A 21800-nucleotide genomic window follows, 5' to 3' on the forward strand; every position below is an offset into this window, starting at 1 on the left:
TGGGGGGAAGGGGTGAAACACAGAGTGGCGAAGAAGCTCACGGTGGCTGTGCAGTAAGCGGGAAGAACAGAATGAAGAGAGTAGCCTCAACGAAGGTCTCTGTTATATAGTTGAACTCATAATATAGAGCGCGTGTGGAACAGACATGAAGTCCATACTAGTCGCTAAAAAATCGGAATAGGTGCTCAGTGAACTGTTGCGCAATCCAGGTTAAAAAAAATCTCGGAAAAGTGTAGTGAAAGACTCGACGTGAAACAGTTGGCTTATCTATTGGTAATACGTGTGGGTGTGGCCCACGTGCTCAAAGATTGTTAGTCCTATACATCATTGCTTGAGTCATGCTGGTACGTGCTCCCCATATAAATAAACGCGAGTTGTTATGCAATAATCATGATCTTACCGCGTACCGGTCAGTGTAGTGATAGATGTTGTTAGTGCTATGCCTCATTGCTTGAGTCATATTGGTTCGTACTCCCCATATAAATAAACGCGAGTTGTTGTGCAATAATCGTGATCTTACCGCGTATCGGTCGGTAGCGATAATGACTTCGGCGTTTGGTCTTGGTGTCGGCATGCGCGTTTGATCGTGAAGATCTGGTGACTGCACCATATGCGCTTACGAAGTGACTAGACCCGAAAAGGGACTAACAGCGGTGGCGGCCATCTTGGGGCAGTGTCGAACAAAGGAATAAAGGATGTTTTATGCGACGGCCATTTTGTAGTGGTTAAGAATGTTGAAGATGTCAGCGTATTACGCGGAATGGGTTGAAAAATAAAGTACGAAAAAACTGAGGAAGGATAAGAAGCGTAGTGAAAAAGGTGTTTGCAGTTTAGTGGCTGGGATTCGAGGCAGATTTACTCCGAGCAGAGTCCTCAGTCACATTGCACCTGTCGGTTACTGCGTTAAGAAGACCCTGGCCAGGTTAGCATTCCTCCCAGGTGGGGCTATTAGCGGCGGTGTTTGAATTGGAAAGGAGGGGGGCACGTTAAAGTAAGGAAAAAAAGGCGAGAATGAATGATTAGGTACTTCTGGACGTTTTCTCCTTCAACAGTTGAGGACGGTCTATTCACGTCTACAATCAAGAGGTCTCAAACCAACCCAAATGTGGTCTCTTAAAGGGCCAGAGGTTTGAATAAAACCAGACTGTCCGGTATGGTTCTGAAGGGGCCAACTGCTGGCGAAAAGATTTGAATTTAAAAAAAAATGTTAAAACCCAATGGAACGATAATAGCGCTTCTCAAATTTCGTGCGTGAGCGGAATAAAAGCGACTCGCCTTTTATTACAAGAAGCGCGTAAATAATGTTCGAACCATTGAGATACTAGGAGTTTTTTTTGTGGGGGGTACTAAAAGTAAGGATTGCATCACTAGTACCAGTTCACTTGAAATGATAAATAATGTTTTAAATTAGGATTGCAAACGTCTAAAACCAACACTCGTTTTTACACGTGTAAAAAAAAATACCAAAAAAAACCAGACGACACCTTTGGATGAGAAACCCACAGAAAATGTTATATCATGGATTTTTACAGTTAGGTCTGCCAAAAAGAAGCCGGAGGGAAGAGAGGGGAGGGGGGAGGAGAAATGCGACACGAAGGGGAGGGGGCGGAAGAGTAGGCAAGGCGACACGGCGGGAGGGGGCGGAGCGGGTAAACAAACACGGACGTGCACGCGCCCGTGACTTTTAAGGTCAATGCGCATGCGCATAAGCTTAATGCGCATGCGCATTGACCTTAAAAGTCACGGGCACTGCAAGGAATCGCCACGATTCCTTGCAGTGTTGCCAAAGAGTGGATAACTCGCAATACTCTCGCCTTGCTCGATGCGCATGCGCATCGACAGGCGAGACCTAAAAAGCAGCACTTGTTCACAGCGTCATGGCATGGATGCATTCACAACAGCATTTTCCTGCGTTTTCTTTTAGTCTTCTATCTGGGTGCCTTATTTATTTATTTTAAAGGTTTTATATAGCGCGAACAAGACCCAAGAGGGTATCAGATCGCTTTACAGGTGAGCGAAAAAGAGAGGAGACCTAACAATCAAACAAAAGGGTGGTAAGGAGTGCAAGGGCAGGGAAAACACTATATCGGCATGGAATACATAAATATAAACTGTCTAGGGTAGGGAGAATAAAAGAACAAGCTAAATGAAGCATGGTACAAGGACCTGAAGGATTGGCAGGGGGGAAACTGAGCATAAAAAGAGTACAAAAGTGTATCAAAGCAATACAATATAAGTAAAATCAAAGTAAAGACAGGTAAAAACCAGGGAAGGACGAAATCTTTGAAGTGCGTATAAGGCACCGGAATTTAAGACAAAATGTGTTAATCAGAAGTGCTTTAACTTCTTTTTTGAAGTTAATGGTAGAAGGGATCGTCCTAATTTCCGGAGGCAGGGAGTTCCAAATTCCCCAGGCGATACCTGAGAAAGCTCAATCATAAGTTTTTGATTTACGGAATCCCTGAGGCTTCAGCAAAAGGGTGCTAGTACTTCTGGTGGACCTGAAGCCCACCGATAGAACACGTTTTTGTGTGTGGTATAGTGGGGTTTTGTAGTGTAAGGCCTTATGAGTCATGCAATCAATTTTTTGTTGTATCCTTGGCTTTCGCTCTCTGGTCCGGAGTTGTGTAATATGGGTGCACAGCAGCCCTGCCGACTTCAGGAGAGTTGAACATCGGCTTTAGCAGGCAGAAGCAGCAGAGCATGCAGCCGCTGAATAACAAAGTTGCAGAAAATTGCACATTTGGGCATTCCAAGTAGTCCATATTAAAAACAAGGGGTGTGTGCAACATTAAACCACATGCATGCGGTGCATTTTCCCGCTGTGTGCTAAGGAATGCAGGATTGCATTGTTTCATGACGAGGTCAGCTCGTCATGAGCACACGACCAGGGTACTGCATGACGAGCTGAGCTCGTCATGAGCAGCGAAGGGGTTAAATAACAAGACATTGTTCTATGGTATTCTGCTGTGAGACAGAATACCCTATTTGTTGAAGCACGGCAGCAATGATGGGAGAGAGGGGGTGAAAGCGAGGAGGCAACAGATGGCCAGAGATGGCCAACAAAAACAAACAATGACTGAAATCACAAGCAGTGGTGCAGGAAGGATGGCAGCAATGACGGCAGGGAGGGGGTGCAGGCAAAAAGGCAACATATGGCCAGAGATGGCCAACCAAAATAACAATTTGTGACGTCGCATGGGTGGGAATCAACCACCCAAAGGCAGGACTGATGGACACTATTGACTAACCACAGCAGAGGGATTTCGAAAGGCAGGACAATCAACCAACCAGAAGCACTGGGTGTGTTTTGACAAGCCAATAGACTGAATACAACATGCCTCGCAGACCAGCGCATGCTCGGCCCAGGTTCGACCCAAATAGTGGCCCAGTGAATAAGCAGGGTTAAGAGTTACCACTAACTACTCCAGTTACTTCCATTTAAGTCTCTACTAAATTCTCTTGGAGAATTCCTCTCTTTCTCTACTTTTATGCACCAGCTGAGAAATAACATTCTATGTTGGAATAAATGAGTAATTAAATTTAATTTATTGAATTATTAAAATGATTTGTAGAACGGCGTGCAACACATAGCTGAAAGAATGGCATTGTGAGCAAACACTGGCTCTGCAGCATCGGCAAAAAAATAAAAGAGAAATGGCGCATTTATGTACCCATCATGACTTCACGGAACCCCAGCGTGATAATATGGTCACCCAGCATGCACACACATACTAAGTGACACTTTTGCCATTTTGTTAATTTTTTATTTCAGGTTCCAAGATGGTAGATACTAATTTTGAAGAGGTAAATTAATAATAATAATAATATAAACATGAGCAAAATCAACAAACTGCAGTTGCCAGACTCTCTCAAAATGTTTAAAAAACATTGCATTTCACAATAAGGACAGGAGCAGCAGGTAAACAACTAAGGAGCAACAGCTGAGCTAGCTCAATGCGGGGAGGGGAAACAGTGAGTGGGGCTAAAGAGATTGTGGTGGGTGAGTAATAGCATACTAGGGTGAGCGCAATAAAACACACACATTCCCATAAAGTGCTGAAAGAAAAAAACAAAAGTAGTTCTCTGAATATGAGAGGTGAAAAAATACAAATTGTCCAATCAAAAGAATGGTAAAGAAAATATGCACCAGGGGAAAGGAGTTGGTCTAACGGCTAGGGCAGTCGACCTCGAATCTGGGGAACCGGGTTCGAGTCTCGGCAATGGCGCTGAGACATTATGGGATTTTGGTCAAATCACTTATTCTCCCTGTGCCTAACAAAAATAAATGTGTCCTCATGTAACGTAACTGGTGCTATGTAAAGTGCTCTGATACCCGATACCGGGTCAAGCTCGCGCTCTATAAAACTCTGTAAACTAACAAACACCAGGTTAATGACAACTCAGGAATAGGAAAGAAAGGAAGCCACTGAATAAGAGGCGTGCAAATATGATTGACAAGAAAAACAACCAATCCTAAGCAATGGGGTTGCCCATACCCCACTGCACGTATTTTCCACAAAACCAATACTTTAAACTAAAAGCTCTTAGTAGGTGAGACCTAAAAAATGGTAGAATTAAAGAGTTCCATAGGTGAAGGTGGACACAGTCTTATATTCATCACCTCATCACTTGGGCATAAAAAAAATATTTGACACTTCTGCACAAGTATCTTTTATTTCAAGCGCCCTTTAGACCATGCAGCCTTGTTTATTGTCCCAAGAGTACTTATGACCATAAGGATAGGAGTATCCTATGCGGACTGTGTGCAAAACATGCGCCTGTCGTGCGTCCCGGAGGCAAAATGATTTGCAAAGTTGATTTCATTCAATAATTTCACCCACATTTTAAAAAAAAGCTCTTTGCCATGATTCAGGGAGTAGTCAACAGCACATCCCTGTGCACTTGTGTCTTTTGTCAGAAGCATTCAGTAACTTCCTGAAAGCCAGTTAGAGGGGCTTTCATTAAACTCATGGAATGTGGTCTTGCCTACAGGTTTGAGTTCAATGCACTTCTAAATCAATGTTTGATGCGACCTAACGCTTTTTGCGTAATGAGGTGTGCACAAGGGGAGTATAAGGCCTGTTCCACAGTGTAAAGGGTAGTGAGTGTTTGTGGGTTTCTTGGGTGATTGACCCAGCAATCCTAGTCAAAAGGCAAAGAGGTGATGTACAGGGGCAAAGACAAGCATAAAGGTAATGAGTGATATGCTAGGTTTCCGGGTTGTAGAGGTCTAAAATGCATTGTGATGTAGTGTTCTTTAAAGAGGTGAGTTTTCCACTCCCTCCTAAATTGGAGCAGCGTTGGGGTGGTTCTGATGGATACAGGGATGTTGTTCCAGATCTTGGGTGCACAGCTGGAAAAGGCCTGTTGCATTACTTTTTCTTTTTTGCATATACATCTATGAATGTAGCATTGTGGTCTTTGCAGGGAACTTCAAACTTGATCCTAGTGCCTACTTTAAGTTAGAAAAGAGCTTTCAAGACTGGAGCGATGTGGTCTTGCCTCTTCACACCAGGCAGCCTGGCAGCCTGACTTTGGAGCCTTTGCATCCCGGCGTTGGTTAAGATTACACACACTGCACAATACGGCTCAAGTTGCTCATACAGATGTAGCAGGTGGGCAGAGATTGAGAGGTGGAACACGTCTTTGCACATGGAAAAGATAAACACAGAAAAGTGCTACATATATAAATCAAAAAAGTCTGCTGTGCTAAGTGACTTCACAGTCACTAATGTTTCACTCGTGTTTATTTAGTCTTACTGCTTGCCCCACCTCCAACTGAATTCCGTCTTGACAGACAAAAGAGCCTCGGCACCGTGAGCCTCCCTCGTTTTTCTAGCACCACAGAAGGCAGTAAAATGACAATCCCAGGTTTAGTCATATAGTCTTAGGGTTTCACAGCTGACTACCTCAACACAAGAGCACATCAGCTTCCACAAAGGGCATGCACTGGGCACAGTGCTTCTGTTGAGCGCCCATTACTTTGGTAGGCTGACAATCTCAACTTGAACGCTTCCGAAGCAGGTGCCTCCCCATGGAGAGCATGGCTGCATGCGCGAAGACATAGCTTCGCCTCCCCAGAGCGAGCTCCGGCTCCCTAGCGTCGTTCTTCTCAGTCACAGGGTGAGGGTGTGTGCCACGACCAGGCTCCAATGGCCACTCAATGTAAGCATTATCCTGCATAAGCAATCTGCAGGACCATCACTTATCCTTGACATCAAGATCAAGAGCTTGCTGTTAACCACTCGTGATCTCCCTTTTCTGAGGCCACTGCTGTGAGGCCATGTACACTCTGACATGGATCTGCGCCTTGCAACATGTTAGCACACTTCTACTCTCTTGTGTACAAGGGTCAAGATGAATAACCTGAAGCACCCTGTGAATGCAGTCCGAGTCTCTGTTCAGTTTCCAGGAAGTAGATTTTCAACTGCCAAACAAGGGCAATAAACACAAGCAAAACCAAAAGGTCTGGTTTGCATTCTGATTCTAACTAATGTATTATAATCCTTCTGCAGTTAAAACACAAAACAGGTGCATTATGTATACAATGCATCTACTATATATTATTTAAGGTGCGATGATATAGTGTGGTTTTCAGAGGTAAAATGCTGCCCCATTCATTGTCACACAACACTCCATAGGAGGTGGGATGATACATAGAACAAGCCAACAGCGCGAGGTTAGAGAGGGATGACTCTTCATGGAGCCAAAGCCAACTCTGTGTGGATTTTAAGTACATGGTAACAGCAGGTAACACACAGCTGCACTATCAAGCCAGTATTAAAATGGAGCAAAGCGGTTTCACTGTGGTGCCCCCTCACCCCCCAATTGTGCAGGTCCACCCGGGAATGCAGATGAGGTCTTTACCCACTGAGTGGCAGAGGGAGGACCTGGTGGCCGAAGAGCAGCACAACTGACGCGCTCAATCATGACTACCAAGGCCAGCCAGCCCCAGAGGAAAGAAGCCATGAACGATGGAGGTGTCCCCAGTTGGGCCTATCGGAAGCATTGTAGGGGAGACAAGAGCAACAGCTGTCTCCCACTGCGACCTTCATTATGTGCCAGCAGACAATATGGAAGAAGCATTAATTCACAGATGCACAACATGAGCCATCTCCAAGTGCCTCATCCATTTGGAATGTCAGGACATGAGCACTATTGAGCCCGTAACAGACCACCTCTCCTAAACTGCTGTACCCTAAATAAAAGTTCAGTATGACAATGTGAGGGGCAAAAACTGGTCTTTAATCCACGTCTACGTTTATTGTTTGAAAATTAGGGAACAGAGGCAGACGTGCATGCACTATTCTGACAAAGACAACACAACATGGTCAAGCTGCAAAGCTGGGAACACTACCCAGGTCTCCTGGGTCCACATCCACTAGGTAACAAATTCACATTTAAAATTACTTTAGACATGCATGTTAACCACTGAAAGATCTACTTTTCGCCTACTTTGTACTTTAGGACAAATAGAATAGGACTGTTTGCATTCTCAGCATCGCAAAATAGGAACTGTAAGCCTTATATAAACTCCAGGAATAAAGTAACAATAACATTAACTGCAGCAACTACAAACATCCACCAAAATTAAACTGCAACAACTGCAAAAATCTACCAAAAAATGCAGCAACTACAAACATCCACCAACATTAAACCGCAGCAACGTTCAAACATTCACCAAAATTAAACTGCAGCAACTACAGCCATCCCCAATTCTGTAACCTGGCAATGCATCTAATTTAATTAACATTAACAAATACCAGAAACCTTAGCTGCAGACGGACTTCAATTTTCGTTCATGACTATCACAGAACAAAATTGCTTTGTTTAGAAGTTATTTTTTGTATAGCTTCGTTTATTGGTTGAACAGTTATGCAGTGCAGTATCTTTGTGTCTATTCTCCGTAGGTTTCAATTACATATTTCTGTAAAGATCTCACTACTGACATGTTTCTTATGGTGTACCTCTAACTGTAATTATTTTAATTTAAAAAAAATAATAAATAGTAATAATATATAAATCCAGGTACACGGAATCCACCGTGCACTTTCCAATGATAGCCTATACTTTCTACAGATAATTAGATTCATTTAAAAGCTCCAAGCTGCAGCCTCTGCATCACTCCTGAACGAGGGGGCACCAGTTCTTAAGGGGACACCTGCATATGTAAGTAAATCATTATTGTTTTTTTTCTGTTATTTAGACAGTGCAAATTGTATGTCATTGTTTTCCGTATTCTAGGATTGAGTTTCCAAACAGTTACATTTTTCATCACAGAACGCACTCTGATCCTGTTCAAAGAGATGGACAGTCAGTTAAGTGAAGGAATTTTTTTTTAATATATAATGCAAACTTGACCTGAAATCAGGTATCAGAGCGCTTTACATGAGCACCAGTAGCGTTACATGAGGACACATTCATTTTTGTTAGGCACAGGGAGATTAAGTGATTTGCCCAGAATCACAGGATGTTGAGCGTCTTTGCCAAGACTCGAACCCGGTTCCCCAGATTTGAGGTTGAAAGCCCTAGCCGTTGGGCTACATCCTCTCCTCAGGAATGTGGTTTGTCGGTACAGTTACCCATTCCATGACCAACAAGTCTGTGTGCAAAGTGTTAAGATACTCAACATCGTGACGATCACCTACGAACAGAAATTCAAAATGAACATTCAAGTTCTTTACTAGGTACCGATATCTGTAGATTTCTCCTCTTAGGGCATCTGGTACTTCTCAAATGAGGGTAATGGCCAGCTACACAAACTGATGCACTGTCTTTACACCCTCTGGGAGAACAGGTATAGCTCTCCCTGCAACTACTCGATCCTCAATATATATAACTTCACAACTCCTTCCACTACATTAGTACAACACCTAGGACACAAGTTAGATACATGAATGTCGGCCACTGGGAGAAGTGAAAGTCGCAGACCAGTCTTCCCCCGGGGTGCTCTGTGCTCAGGACAGGGTGGGCTAGGTTAGTTAGGGGGAAGGGGCAGGTTTGTGTTAGGGTTATATAGGCGCTAGATTGGGCGTATCCGGCCTCTTCCGGACACAGAGCACCACAGGGAGTAAAGGTTTACGAGGTCCACCCTCCCACCCTACACGTTGTAGGTGGCTTTTGGGTGGTGGTCTGTTTACAGCATGTTGCCAATTTAGGGTAGGTTACAGAGCGTAGGCGGTATTTTGGGGGGCGGTGAGTCACATGGGCATATCCACCCCTCTGGGGAGAGGAAGGGAGCACAGGAGACTGAAGGCGGTGTGCAGGATGCAACGAGCAAGGGTAGGATCTTCAATGGAGGATGCTTGTAGGGCAAGTGAGGGAGTGTCTGGGTATATGGAACGAGGTCAGTGAGGGAAAGGGGGAAGAATAAAGCAAAGGATATGGGCTTACTTGGGAATTGAAAGCGGGTGAGTTGTGAATGGTGCGGGAAAAAGGGAACTGTTAGGTTTTATGTTCAGATTCATAAGTTTGAGGCATCGTTAATTTTAATAAAGTTAAATAAAATGTTTCCAACCATGTCCCAATAAATGGTCTTTATAGCTTTACAACAACGTGGCGTGTGGTTTTTGCACGATGCTTTATGAATCCATCTCTTCCACTAAGTTATTGTAATGTATTGTACTTTAACACAATCACACTCAAAACAAAACAAATGATCCACTGCTCCTTGGCTGTCGGGGCCGACAACCTACTTTAACCTGGAGCGCCTCCATGCGCAGCTGTACAGTCAAGATGCTGGGCAGGAGGGAAGCAACTGTTAGATATCCAATTCCAAACCTACAGTGATGCATTGATGGAGGCATTCCTGGAGTCCCATGCCAAGGGGTAATGAACCATGGCCACTGCAAGGAGCAACTGCACATTACTCAAGTCTCAGAGCCTGATACAGAGACTGCTGAACGATTCCTTAAGTGTTCATCGAAAGTCAAAACATAGGAAGCACTAAAGCAGTTCTTGCGATTAGGGACCAGTCCTCGAATGCTAAATTGCCCTTTAGAAGAGTGTTCTTTGCATCCAGTAAAGGGAATATTCCTGAACTACGCCACATTAAGGATTTGGAAGTCTGTAATGCGGACCCGCACGTCTCTGACCGCGGAGCCCAAGGGAGTACATTTCTGGATGGGTAGCTTGATGAGAGTGGACTGCTGCTAAGTACTGATCAGTCAGGACGTGTTACTCACTAAATACTGTTCCGCCTGGGTGAACACTTCACTAATGCTTGATGCATCAAGCTGGACATTTCATTAGCTGCAGATCCATCAGAAGGACGCTTCACTAGCCGATTCGCATCGCGCTGCCGCACTGGGTTTGTAACTACACAGGCGTCAGAAGGTTTTACAGATTGCTCAACAGCGGGCTGAAGAGTACCATTAATGGGGGGTCCACCTCCCAGGCTTCTCTGAAGACTGCTGACACACTGGCCCTACTACTGTACTGACTGCTTTTTCCTTAGACCAGGGATTGTGCTGACTGACTGGTGACAATTACAGCGACTCCACTAGCCATGGATGCTCAGATAGATCTGCACCGACTGTTGACCTCGTGAAGGGGCGGCTGTAGTGACGGCGGATCCCCCAGACAGGCCCTTGTGCTAACTGTGGACTCTTCAGAGAGGTGGAGGGCATCTGTGGAGGCTGCTGCAATGTCAGAATGCAAAGTCCTCCAGTAGGTGATTGTTGGGTCAGCAGTTATCAGACAAGCAACTGTACGACCTGCTGACTTTGAGACAGACAACTGGAAAAGACTACTTATTGTTGGACAAGTTACTGTGAAGAAGTCTGTTTTTTCATCCAGATTATGCCAACTACCACAAAAGAACAAAAACATTCCTTTCCAAGACTGGGGTATGGTTTGGGAGTGCTGTCATTGTGAAATCTGTACCATACAACTGTCTTCCTCCCACTGCGTGTGTTATTTATAAAAAGAACAAAAATGTATCTCAGGTCAGGCAGCTGTACTGACTGCTCACGTACATGGGCAACTGGAGGGGCTCATTTGGACAACTGACTTCCCTGACTGTTGTTTAGTGTTCAGAGTTTACGGTCAACTCGGTAAACACCATGGCACGAGTTGGGGGTACACGTGGGTGGGCGCCCACCCACCCACTTTTTTCACCAGGTGAACGCCGTCCACCCTGCCAAGAATTTGGACCTCACTGAGTCTCTTGGCTGGGAGCAGTCAGGAGCCTCACACCTGATGCAAATGAAGCAGAGGGGAAACAAAGGCTCACCCCTTGTAAGCACTCTACACATACTTAAGAAAGGCAGCTTTTCGCTTTGTTCAGTCCCTGTTTAGGAGATATGCATGCGCTGTAAGAATGTCAGGTGTGTTGGTCTTTCCCACTATTTACACAAAGCAAATTGCATTTATATAGAGCTTACTTCCCCATGAGGAGCCGTTGAAATAATTTAAGTACCGCAATTCTTTCTAGTATAGCCCTACTCTTCTCAATGCAGGGTGTCAGAGCGCTTTACATAAACAAGAGCATATTACATGTACAATAAATTATATAAGTTTGTAAATGAATACACAGTATGTGTTACATAAAACTGGGGGATTGCAAGGTGTGGCAGTCACATATTTTCCACAGCTCACTGTGCTATTATTCTCGCAATGCGCTCAAACGTACACATGATAGACCTGCTAATCATATATGTGAGGGCTTTAGTTCTGATGTCACATCTTGTGATGCCACTTCCTGAAAAGTCATTGCTTGTGATGCCACTTCCGGTGATGTCTCCTGTTATGCCATGTGTGATGTCATGTGCCGTGATGTCGCGCGTCGTGATGTTATGCGCGCTGTGATGTTGAACACCGTGATGTCACTTGCAAACTGCCTAACTAGGTTAGCCCCCCACTTCTTTTTTTAGGACTTGTGCCCTGGTAAACACACTTGTCATTGTATACAATAGATAATCGAAGACAACATTGTTTGATAAGGATTGCATAATGGTATTAACTCTTTAGATGTACTACATGCAAAGGCAATGAAGCACAAAGAGTTTCACTTTTTAAGAATAGTATTAGTAAGAATATATGTTTTCTTGTCGTTATTATAGTATTAATGTTTTGATGACCTCTTTTGAACAAGAGGAGTGAAAAAGAAACCAACACGTTTTCGTGCTCAGAACTTCTTAAAAAGCTGAAACTGCATCCTGGTTAACGTGCTGGCCCGGTTTTCCCCTGATACAGTTCAGACCACTGAGGAGCGATTCAGTGCCTTCGAGGGCTACAGTTTTGTGAGTAAGAGCAGATTTGGACTCTGTGGTCCTAGCTGATGAATACGGCTGGATTACTTCAAATAGTTTGGATGGGACATGTCGGAATATATCCGATGAGCGTGGAGTTGCCCCGCTCTCTGTGCTTTGGAGCCTACGCGCCTGATCTACTCACGATTCAGCCCTCCTTGTAGGGCTTTATTCGTGCCCACTCCCCTATCACAGTCCTGAGGAAGACCCCTATGTAAGGTGGCTACGAACCTACAAGTCTTTGGGGTCGAAACGTTGACACTTCTCTTCGAGCCAGCCTATTAACAACAGAGATTTTCTACTGTGTTTTGCTATGTAGCTTGGCTATTATAAGTTATACAAACTCTTGTGTAGTAGTGGCGAAATAACCAGCCCAATTTTGATGCCAAATGTGAATCAGTTATTTGCACTATTTTCCTTACCTGTCCATGACACCTCATCCTCATGTAAATCACCCAGTTTTTTCAATACCCCCTTCCTTTCTCCTGGGCACATTGTGCATGTATTCTAACATGTTATTCATATATTTGAAAATAAGACGGTGTGATTAAATAACACTGTTTAGTCATTTATTGTATGAATTGGTTTTTCCGTATTGGGAGTATCTGTTTATTGTGTTCTCTTGCAAAAATACTGTTTACTGGGACCGTTCCTTACTGTACTATACTGAGAGTTTGGCCAGGGGGCGCCACTCCAATGATGCATCTTCAGAAGCCACAGACTCACCCGTGAGGACAGCCCTGTTTGGAGAAACCGTCGGGCCTCACATGTCAGCCAGGAAACATTTCAGTGCAGGCCTGAAGCATCATGGCCTGGCATGGGAGCATCATGCAACGGGCCAAGCCATGAAGGTAACCAGCCGTATGCTGTGCGGTTATTCCACTTTCAGATTTATGGTAATCCACAGCATAAATAAAACGTGTACTCACCATTTCTAGATCCACAACACGGTCCTGCAAAAGAGAAATAAACCACAACTCAGTAAAAAGAGGACTGTATGCTTGCTTTTCATACAGATATTGGCATGCTTAATGCTTACATGTTCAAAGAGACTATAAAAGAGTTCTGCATAATCATTTGGAGTCTGTGTGGGCGTGCTGTAAACTTTATGACAACATAAGACGTGGTCTCAATGTTGTATCTGTAAAGAAAAAAAGCTGCTGGAGGCTAGCTAGAACGAGGCACCATGCCGGCTAATCATAAAAATTGTAATAATGCTTTTTGTGGAAACGATTTTTTACTGCATATTTTCCATTGAACGGTACATTTTAAGCATTAAGTGGGTTTCAATGTTATAAAACAGCTATGACCTAATTGTAAGTAGGTAATAATAAGTAGAGGAAGGAAAGGGAATAATAGTGAAAGAGAAGAAAAACATCAGGAGAGATGGTTGCGACATTAAAACGCAGTGCACAACTTCCCACTAACAAACAATTAACAAAACATCTGGCCACCTCCCTAAACTCGACCTGCTGTTGTCAAGAGCTCCACAGTTAAAGCAGGAACATTTCACATGTATAGAGCAATCTCTTAGTCAGAGGGAATTACTTTAGTTTAGTTCCATTACATAGAGTCTCTATTATTCGTATAATCATCCCATTGTGAAGCTTATGCCTTATTACCATCAACTGCCCATTAACCTGTTAATCCGTCAACCAGGGGGAGTGAGCGATAATGAGTTATCACAATCTCCCCTTTGTCTCGCAGATATCTGTTCCAAATAGCCTCATATTCTCTCATTTGCTCATTTATTGTATGAATAATCTTTGATGCTATTTAACACATTTCTCCCATCCATTTATCTGACGCAGATGGTGCTGGCTACTGCCTAAGGGTTCATATTTTGGCCATAGCATGGCTCCAATCTACTGCTTAATTTTTTTGATCCAGCTACCTCCAATATGTCATGTAGGATGGCCATATGTGCTGATGGCTGTATGCGATGTTCTACTGTGGTGTTGACCTGATGTCATGAATTCAAGCAGTATATATTATCACATCCCACTTGTTTGCATCACCGCCACTCAGTGTGAGGCAGTAGTTTTGCTCCATGCAGTTTTACAGGCGGACAATGCCAGTCATGGAAACTGTTAAAAAATAAAATCTGACTGTGACTACTTCTCGATTGTTTATCGTGCACCCTTCTAACAAGGCTGCCCATCGACAGGAATAGTGTCAGCCCATTAGCCTCAGCCAGTATTCTTTCCATCATTCAGCGTAGGGGAAGATAAAGTATCTTGTTTTAATAAACTGTAAAGACCTCCTCACGGGAAGATCACAGAGTCAGACTTTCACCATACACATTGGAATCCAAGAACCTGATCTGCAGAGTCCCTTAGGGGTCATCTCTCATTCCCACCTTATTCAACATCTACATGACTCTGTTTGTCAACATCATCAGATCCCAGGTATAACCATCATATCCCATGCTGACGACACCCAACTAATCCCATTCCTGACTGATAAGACAACCACCACCAGAACAAACTTCACCAACTGCATGATCAAGGTAGCAGAATGGATGAGAATGAACTGCCTGAAGCTCAACTCTGCCAAAACATAAGTGCTAGTCTACCTGGTGGGCGTCAGAGCTGAGACCCACACTAAAAACCACTGGAAACACAGAAACCTGGAAATCATCCTGGATGATAAACTCAACATGACTGCACATGTCAACACAGTTAGCTCACCCTGTTTCCACATCCCAAGTATGCTACATAAGAACTTCAAAAAGGCTGCCCCAGAACAACAGGCATACCATCACAGAAGAACTCATCACAAGCAGATTCTACTCCTGCAATACACTCTATGCCGGGGTCTCCAAACAGCTCTTGCACAGACTTCTAGAACCCCGCAGCAAGACTCATCCCCAATTTCCCACATAGCACCCACATTTCACCACACCGCCGAGAGCTCCAGTGGCTGCACATACACAAATGCATCAAATTCAAACTCCTCATGCACGCATACAAAACCCTGCACAAAGTTGGACCAGTATACCTGAACAATCGCATACACTTTCAACGGATGACAAGACACCTACACTCGCCACTCTCTCACTCGCTCATACATCCCACATCCACAAAAGTAGAGCTTGAGGTCGGTCATTCCCCTACATCACACTCAAAATCTGGAACAACCTCGCTCAACAAATCAGAACCTCCTCCGTGCTTCTTGAATTCCGCAAGAGGCTGAAACCCTGACTGTTTGACTAACTCTCTGGGGCTTGGTTTCTACTTATCTGCTCAAGTGCATGGATACCTTCACAGGTGATTAGCATGCTGCACAAATCTACATAACATGACAGGCCTGGTATCATGCCGGTGTAGTTTTCCCATGTAGTGAGGTATTTTTTGATGGGGGATTCAGGTGTCATTGTCTGCTCTGTGCAGAATATTCTTGCCAGTTCCAGGGGGCAGTGCTGTTTTTCTCTTTTACACAATTGGGGCTGACACTTTAAAGTGTTCTACTTTTGCTTTTGTTTCAGATAAAAAGTCTGCTGAAGTGAATATTTGTTAGTACTCAAGGTGATATGGCCTGTATTTCTTTACTGTCAATATGATCCATCTAGCTTACTGGTGTCTCAGACAGCATGCTAGAATTTGCAATTGCTCAATGTTCTGTTATCTCCTGGAGATCTTATTCAGTGTGCCCTCCGGAACTCCACAGGAGGGCCAAAAGTTATCTTTAGTAGATTCATCAGGCAGTGGCTCAGGAAGGACATACTATCTTTTTCTAATTTTGCAGAGATCTCTATGATCCTTAAGTTATTCCTTCTACTTCCGTCCTCCAGATCCACAACTTTCTTTTATCATTTTCAAATATCCAGGCTCCATTCTACGTGGTCATTCATTCATTTTTACACTGTTGCTAGTCAATCCTCAAAGATTATTAGTCTATGTTGGAAAGTAGTTATGTCCTTCCTCATTGATTGTACTTTTAGTGTGTTACTCACCACTGCACAGTCAATTGAGTAAATGTAAATCTTGTTGTCTGTCAATTCTTTCAGCAGTGTGTTCCCTACAGAGTCTGAGATAGAATTCTTTTTTATCCGCAATCACTGTCCACATGCTTCCCTTTCACGGAGTTTGTCACAGCTTCCAACAACAGCAGTTGTCTCAGTGATTTCATTTTGAACACAAAGGAGTCGGTAAGCCATCTGGTTCGTATCTTTTTTCACTGGTTTCCAGGAGAATGCTGCATGTACAGTGTGGTGTAGAGCCCAGGGGACTTTATCAAAGCCTGTGGAACCACAAAGGTTAGTAAGGCCTCCTGGATTGGGAGGCAAGATTAATTGAGCAGCCATACAGGCTTCTCGTGTAGCAATTCACAGCTCAGCAAAGTTCAGGTGGCTCTTTTATTGACAACCATGTCGAGGGGTTGCAATCATTCTTCTGCCATCTACTCTAGTAACAGGAATAGCAGGAGGAAGAGTATCCCAGAGGGAAGACAGACACACTCAAATGCAATACAGCAGAGTTTTGGATAGGAAGTATTCAATTACTCTCTAATTACTCTTCATGGTAGTTCCAATCCATGTTTTCACTCAGGTGGTCTTCTGTTTCAAACATCACAGCTGAGCGTCTGTTTTGCTGAGGCAGTGTTCACGCATTTAGCCTCACCCAATATGGTCACAATTATTGAGTGGTGAATGACCTTTCTTTATTGCTATGCCCTTAGAATATGGTAAAGCTCCACTTATTTTGTCTGTTGTTAGTGGATATGGGCAAGAATTCTACCCTATTGCTTGGTCCCTAAATTCTAGTAACATATCTTTATGGTGTATGCTCTTGCTGCAGTCTCCTCCCTTGGGAGTGTTCTTCCTCCTTTCGCACGGATCGCCCCCGTCGCTCGGGACTCCCCTGTAACGTCCACCACTATCAACATTGCATCCCACTGCCTGCCGTGCTCAGGGTTTTTGTTCTCCTGTCCACAACGTGCCTCTGTAGTCTTTTTTTCTGCTAGATCACTCGCTTTCGGCCTGCCTAATCTTCTCTAGGAGCACTTGTTGCTGTGTCTCTGCCGGAGCCAGTGCACCCCTTCTTATCACTGTGTTGCCTTCTGTGGGCTCCCGTGACAAATATGTCACTGTTTCAACATTCAATCCAGCTACTGCTCATAGGAAAACATACAAATAGGGCATTGGTGCCTGCAGGCACTGGGGCACTCTAGCAGGCTGCAGTCATACTCTTCGGCGCCTAGCCACACCTCCAATAATGTGTTTTTTGTATAGCACTTCAGCCTGCCTGTATCAGGCATTACTATGTCACAATTTCATATGACTCCGTTTATCTCAGGAGGATGAAAGCCTCAGTTGGCCTGGCTTGAACTTGTGACCTGTAGATCACCACATATGTGATTGGAGAGATAATTTACTGAGTCATCTAGTGGCGAGTTGACACTACGTATGCAGAACTCAAATGATTACCAGAGTAAATTTTGGTATGTAGTCCTGGACAAAGTGACCTTACATTGAACAAAGCAACCTTAACCCACATTTTCCTCTGTCAGTATATATATATATATATATATATATATATATATATATATATATATATATATATATATATATATATGTGTGTATATATATATATATATATATATATATATATATATATATATATATATATATATATATACATATACATATACGTGTAGAAATACATAAATATGGTCACCAACAGGTAGTTATAGTTAGGACCTATTTTCCATAGGAAAAGTGCTTTTTGGTTTGCTTATAACTTTGGTACCGTTATCCCATAAATTGGCCAGGTATGTTTAGCTCAACATGGAAAGTTTCAGAATGACACGTAAGCGGCAGCTGAGTAAAAAAAAAAATGGTGAAAATGGGGGTAGGGCGGGGGGGGGGGGCATATGGCCGGAGGGGCACGGTCAAAAAAATGTGTGTTTCCAATAGAGTTTCCAATACAATTTCCCATAGGGATTTTGAACATGACGACAGCCCAAATTGCTGGAAGACATTACACCAAATTTGGCAGAGAGGTCATTATTGGTCCAGAAAGAGCTCTTTTTGTGATTTGGTGTAAATCCATTCAGTAGTTGCGGAGTTATTAAATGAAAAACAAAATTGTAAATCTAGGGACGTGGACCTTCCACAATTCCCCAGTGGAGGAACCGCACAGTCATGCACCACCAGCAACGCCATGAATGGCTGACCACAACCTGACTGGGAGGCTGCGCCCAACATTTTAAGTATCAGGGAACCGTAATGGGGTCTTGAAATGTAGCTACAAAATGATTAAAGGAGTCAGGGTTCAGGTATCCTGACCTCATGGGTGTGTTGGAGGAGTGTCAAGGACCTATGTTGGGTATGAAATTGAGTTAGATCGGTTTTTTTCTCACTTCGGGAATCCGTTGATCTCCGCAAGGCTCAGCATAGTCCCTGTGTAAATCTGCAACAGATCTGCAAATCTTGATGTACTTTGAAAAAAAAAAGAAACACTTTCAGACCCACTCAGACACCCACACAGGTATTTGTTTACAGACCCCGCACAGGCAGTTACTCACAGACCTATGCAGATATTCGTACACCCACTCATAGAGCCATGCAGGCACTCACAGACCCACTCACAGTCCCACACAGGTACTCATCCCCACTCACAGACCCACTCAGACACCCACTAACAGGCCCAAAGACACGCACAACACCACTCACAGACCCACACAGATGCACACCCAATCACAGATCCACACAGCAACTCACACACCCACACACTAACTCACTTGCCCATATAGGCACTTACACACCCACTCATAGGCCTACGCAGGCATTGATGCACCCACTCACAGACTCATGCAGGCACTCACAGACCCACTCACATACACCACACTCACAATAGACACTCCTAAACCCACTAACAGCTCCACACAGGCACTCACACACCCACTCGCCGTCCTATATATCCATTAATAAACTCACCCTCAAAGGTTACAGGTTATAGTTGGGAAATAACATTAAAAAAAATAGTAATTGATTGAAAAAACAAACATTACAGGGACGTTATAGCTGGGAAATAACCTTTAAAAAACTAGAAATTCACAGTAAAAACAAAGGTTTTATGGACGTTATAGTTAGGAAACCGCATTTAAAAAACAAAAAATTCACTGAAAAAACAAAGGTTATAGGGATTTTTTAGTTGGGATATAGAATCTTAAAAACTTTAGAAAATCACTGAAAAAAACAAAGGTTACCGGGATCTTCTAGTTAGGTTCAGATTTTACACACACAAAACCATAGATATTCATCAGTTATAGTCATCTTAAGCAACTATAACTCGTGCCATCACCATGCACTGTAAATTACCCCACATATTTCATTGCTTGTGACATCTTCAATGACATAATTGATAATATCACTGCACCATTTGCAGTAAAATTATTGATGAGAAAACTGTGCAAAGCGGGTGTCTAGTTATAGTTATTTGAGAGAACTATAACTGCTGAATTTCTATTATATTGTGTGTGTTCACAGCAGAGGGGCCCACGCTGAGCTCCATGGTGGACCCGCTGATCTTCGAGCTCCCCAAAAAAAATAGTTTTTGCACAGATTCTGACCATGAGGGGTCCCCCATAGACGCCTCCATCAGTCCCATGGGGTCAGGATACATATGATATACACACACACACATATATATATATACACACACATATATATATATATATATATATATATATATATATATATATATATATATATATATATATATATATACACACACACACACACACATATATATATATCAGCATCCAAAGTGATCCCTCAGCCATATGGACGCGCTCCGCAGTGTGTGCTCTGCCCAGGGGTCGGATCCTGACCCAGGTAATTTTTAGAACAAAGGAGGCGGCACAATCAGGAATCGATTTTAAGCCTTATTTATTTCAAGACTTCACCCCACCAACGCGTTTCGGCCTCACTCGGCCTTGCTCACGGTTGGTTAGTCCCTCTACAGTGTTTGTATTTATACTAGCCCATTACTAGCCATTTATGAGGCATTATGGGAGATATAGTTTCAATGCATTTCAGTGACCAAATTAAATTTAAAAAAAGAGAAAGACTTTGCATGCTTTTAAATTATAGCACTTTGGTAACTGTTAATGTTCATAATAGTGGGTTTAGTACCCTTTGTCTTCCATAGATGTTTACTCTTAATAAGTTGCTGTTAAGGGTATAGTACCCAATTTAGTTCTGAGGTTCTTATTCCAGGTGAATATGCAGATCCTCTCCAAAGTTCATCCCCTTCGGGTGTTTGGTTCGGAGTCTAATTATCATGCGAGACTCCATTTGTCGCAGTCTTCGAGTCACATCACCTCCTCTTTCCATTTTGTCCAACACTTTTGCCCCAAAGAAATGCATTTGCCTCCAATCTCCGTTCTGGCATGTACTCATGTGCTTCGCAGTGGCATATTGCATGTTGGAATTTTTTACTGCTCGAATATGTTCCAAAATTCTTTTCTTCAACATGCAGGTTGTGCACACCACATATTTCATTCCACATTTACATTCAATTATGTAAACAACATTTTTTGAGGTGCATGAGATTTGTTGATCTATTCTCATTAACTTGCCATCTGGTTCCTCAATCACTTTCATACTTTTTCCAATCTTGCAAGCTTTGCATGTGTTACAGGGTTGGAATCCTTTTCGCTGCATTTCCAGCCAGTTCTGTTTTGGTTTTTCTTGGAAGTGGCTTTTGACCAGTAAGTCTTTCAGTGAAGTGTTTTTTTTGTATGTTATTTGTGGTGAGTTGCCAATGGTACTACCAATATCAGGGTCCTTTGTCAACAGATGCCAGTATTTTTTCATTATTCGGGCAATGTTAGAGCTTTCTTTGCTGTAGGTCATTATTAGTCTTGGAGGTGTGTGGGTTTCACTTTTTTTAGGTTGTTCCATTAGTGTTTGAGTGCGTGTTTTTTGGTCAATTTTTCTTTTGCAGTTGGTCAATACTCATTCTTCATAGCCTCTCGCTCTGAATCTACATTTACTCTCTTCGATGATTTTCTCAGCATCTTCAGCTACCGAGCAGTTTCTCTTTAATCTTGTAAATTCACCATACGGTATGCTCCGCAGAAGTGGTGTGGGATGAAAACTTGTCCCATGAAGTACACTGTTTGTCGCTGTCTTTTTTCGAAACAGAGTTGATTCCAACTTTTCATTGAGCACATATATTTTAGTGTCCAAGAAATCTATTTCCTTAGTACTGGTGTTGCATGTGAATTGTAATCCGACTTCATTATTGTTTAGTTTATTGAAGTATATTTGAAATTGCTCATTCGTGCCGTGCCAAATAATGAACAGGTCGTCGATGTAACGAACCCATAGCATTATCCGTTCCAGATCTTGTTGGTTTTCTTCATTCCATGCTATGGTTTTCTCCCACCACCCCATAGTGATGTTGGCGTAGTTCGGTGATAGAGAAATGCCCATAGCGGTGCCACAGGTTTGTTTAAATAGCTGTTTGTTGAAGAGGAAGACATTATTCTTCAGGCATAGATCAATCATTGACATTAGCATTTTCGAATGGTCCA

The 21800-nt window shown here is 43.1% G+C and overlaps 1 protein-coding gene across 1 annotated transcript in view; it reads right to left on the reverse strand.

Annotated features, from left to right (window-relative positions):
• The window catches only part of CEP128 (centrosomal protein 128), a 757252-nt gene that overhangs the window by 136238 nt on the left and 599214 nt on the right, over positions 1 to 21800 (reverse strand). Inside the window, exon 19 of the mRNA XM_086937589.1 lies at positions 13184 to 13207. Within this exon, the coding sequence (XP_086793715.1) occupies positions 13184 to 13207 (24 nt within the window). The remainder of the gene's footprint in view (positions 1 to 13183; positions 13208 to 21800) is intronic.

The sequence above is a fragment of the Lissotriton vulgaris genome, chromosome 9, assembly GCF_964263255.1.
Source record: "Lissotriton vulgaris chromosome 9, aLisVul1.2, whole genome shotgun sequence".
Classification (NCBI taxonomy): domain Eukaryota; kingdom Metazoa; phylum Chordata; class Amphibia; order Caudata; family Salamandridae; genus Lissotriton; species Lissotriton vulgaris.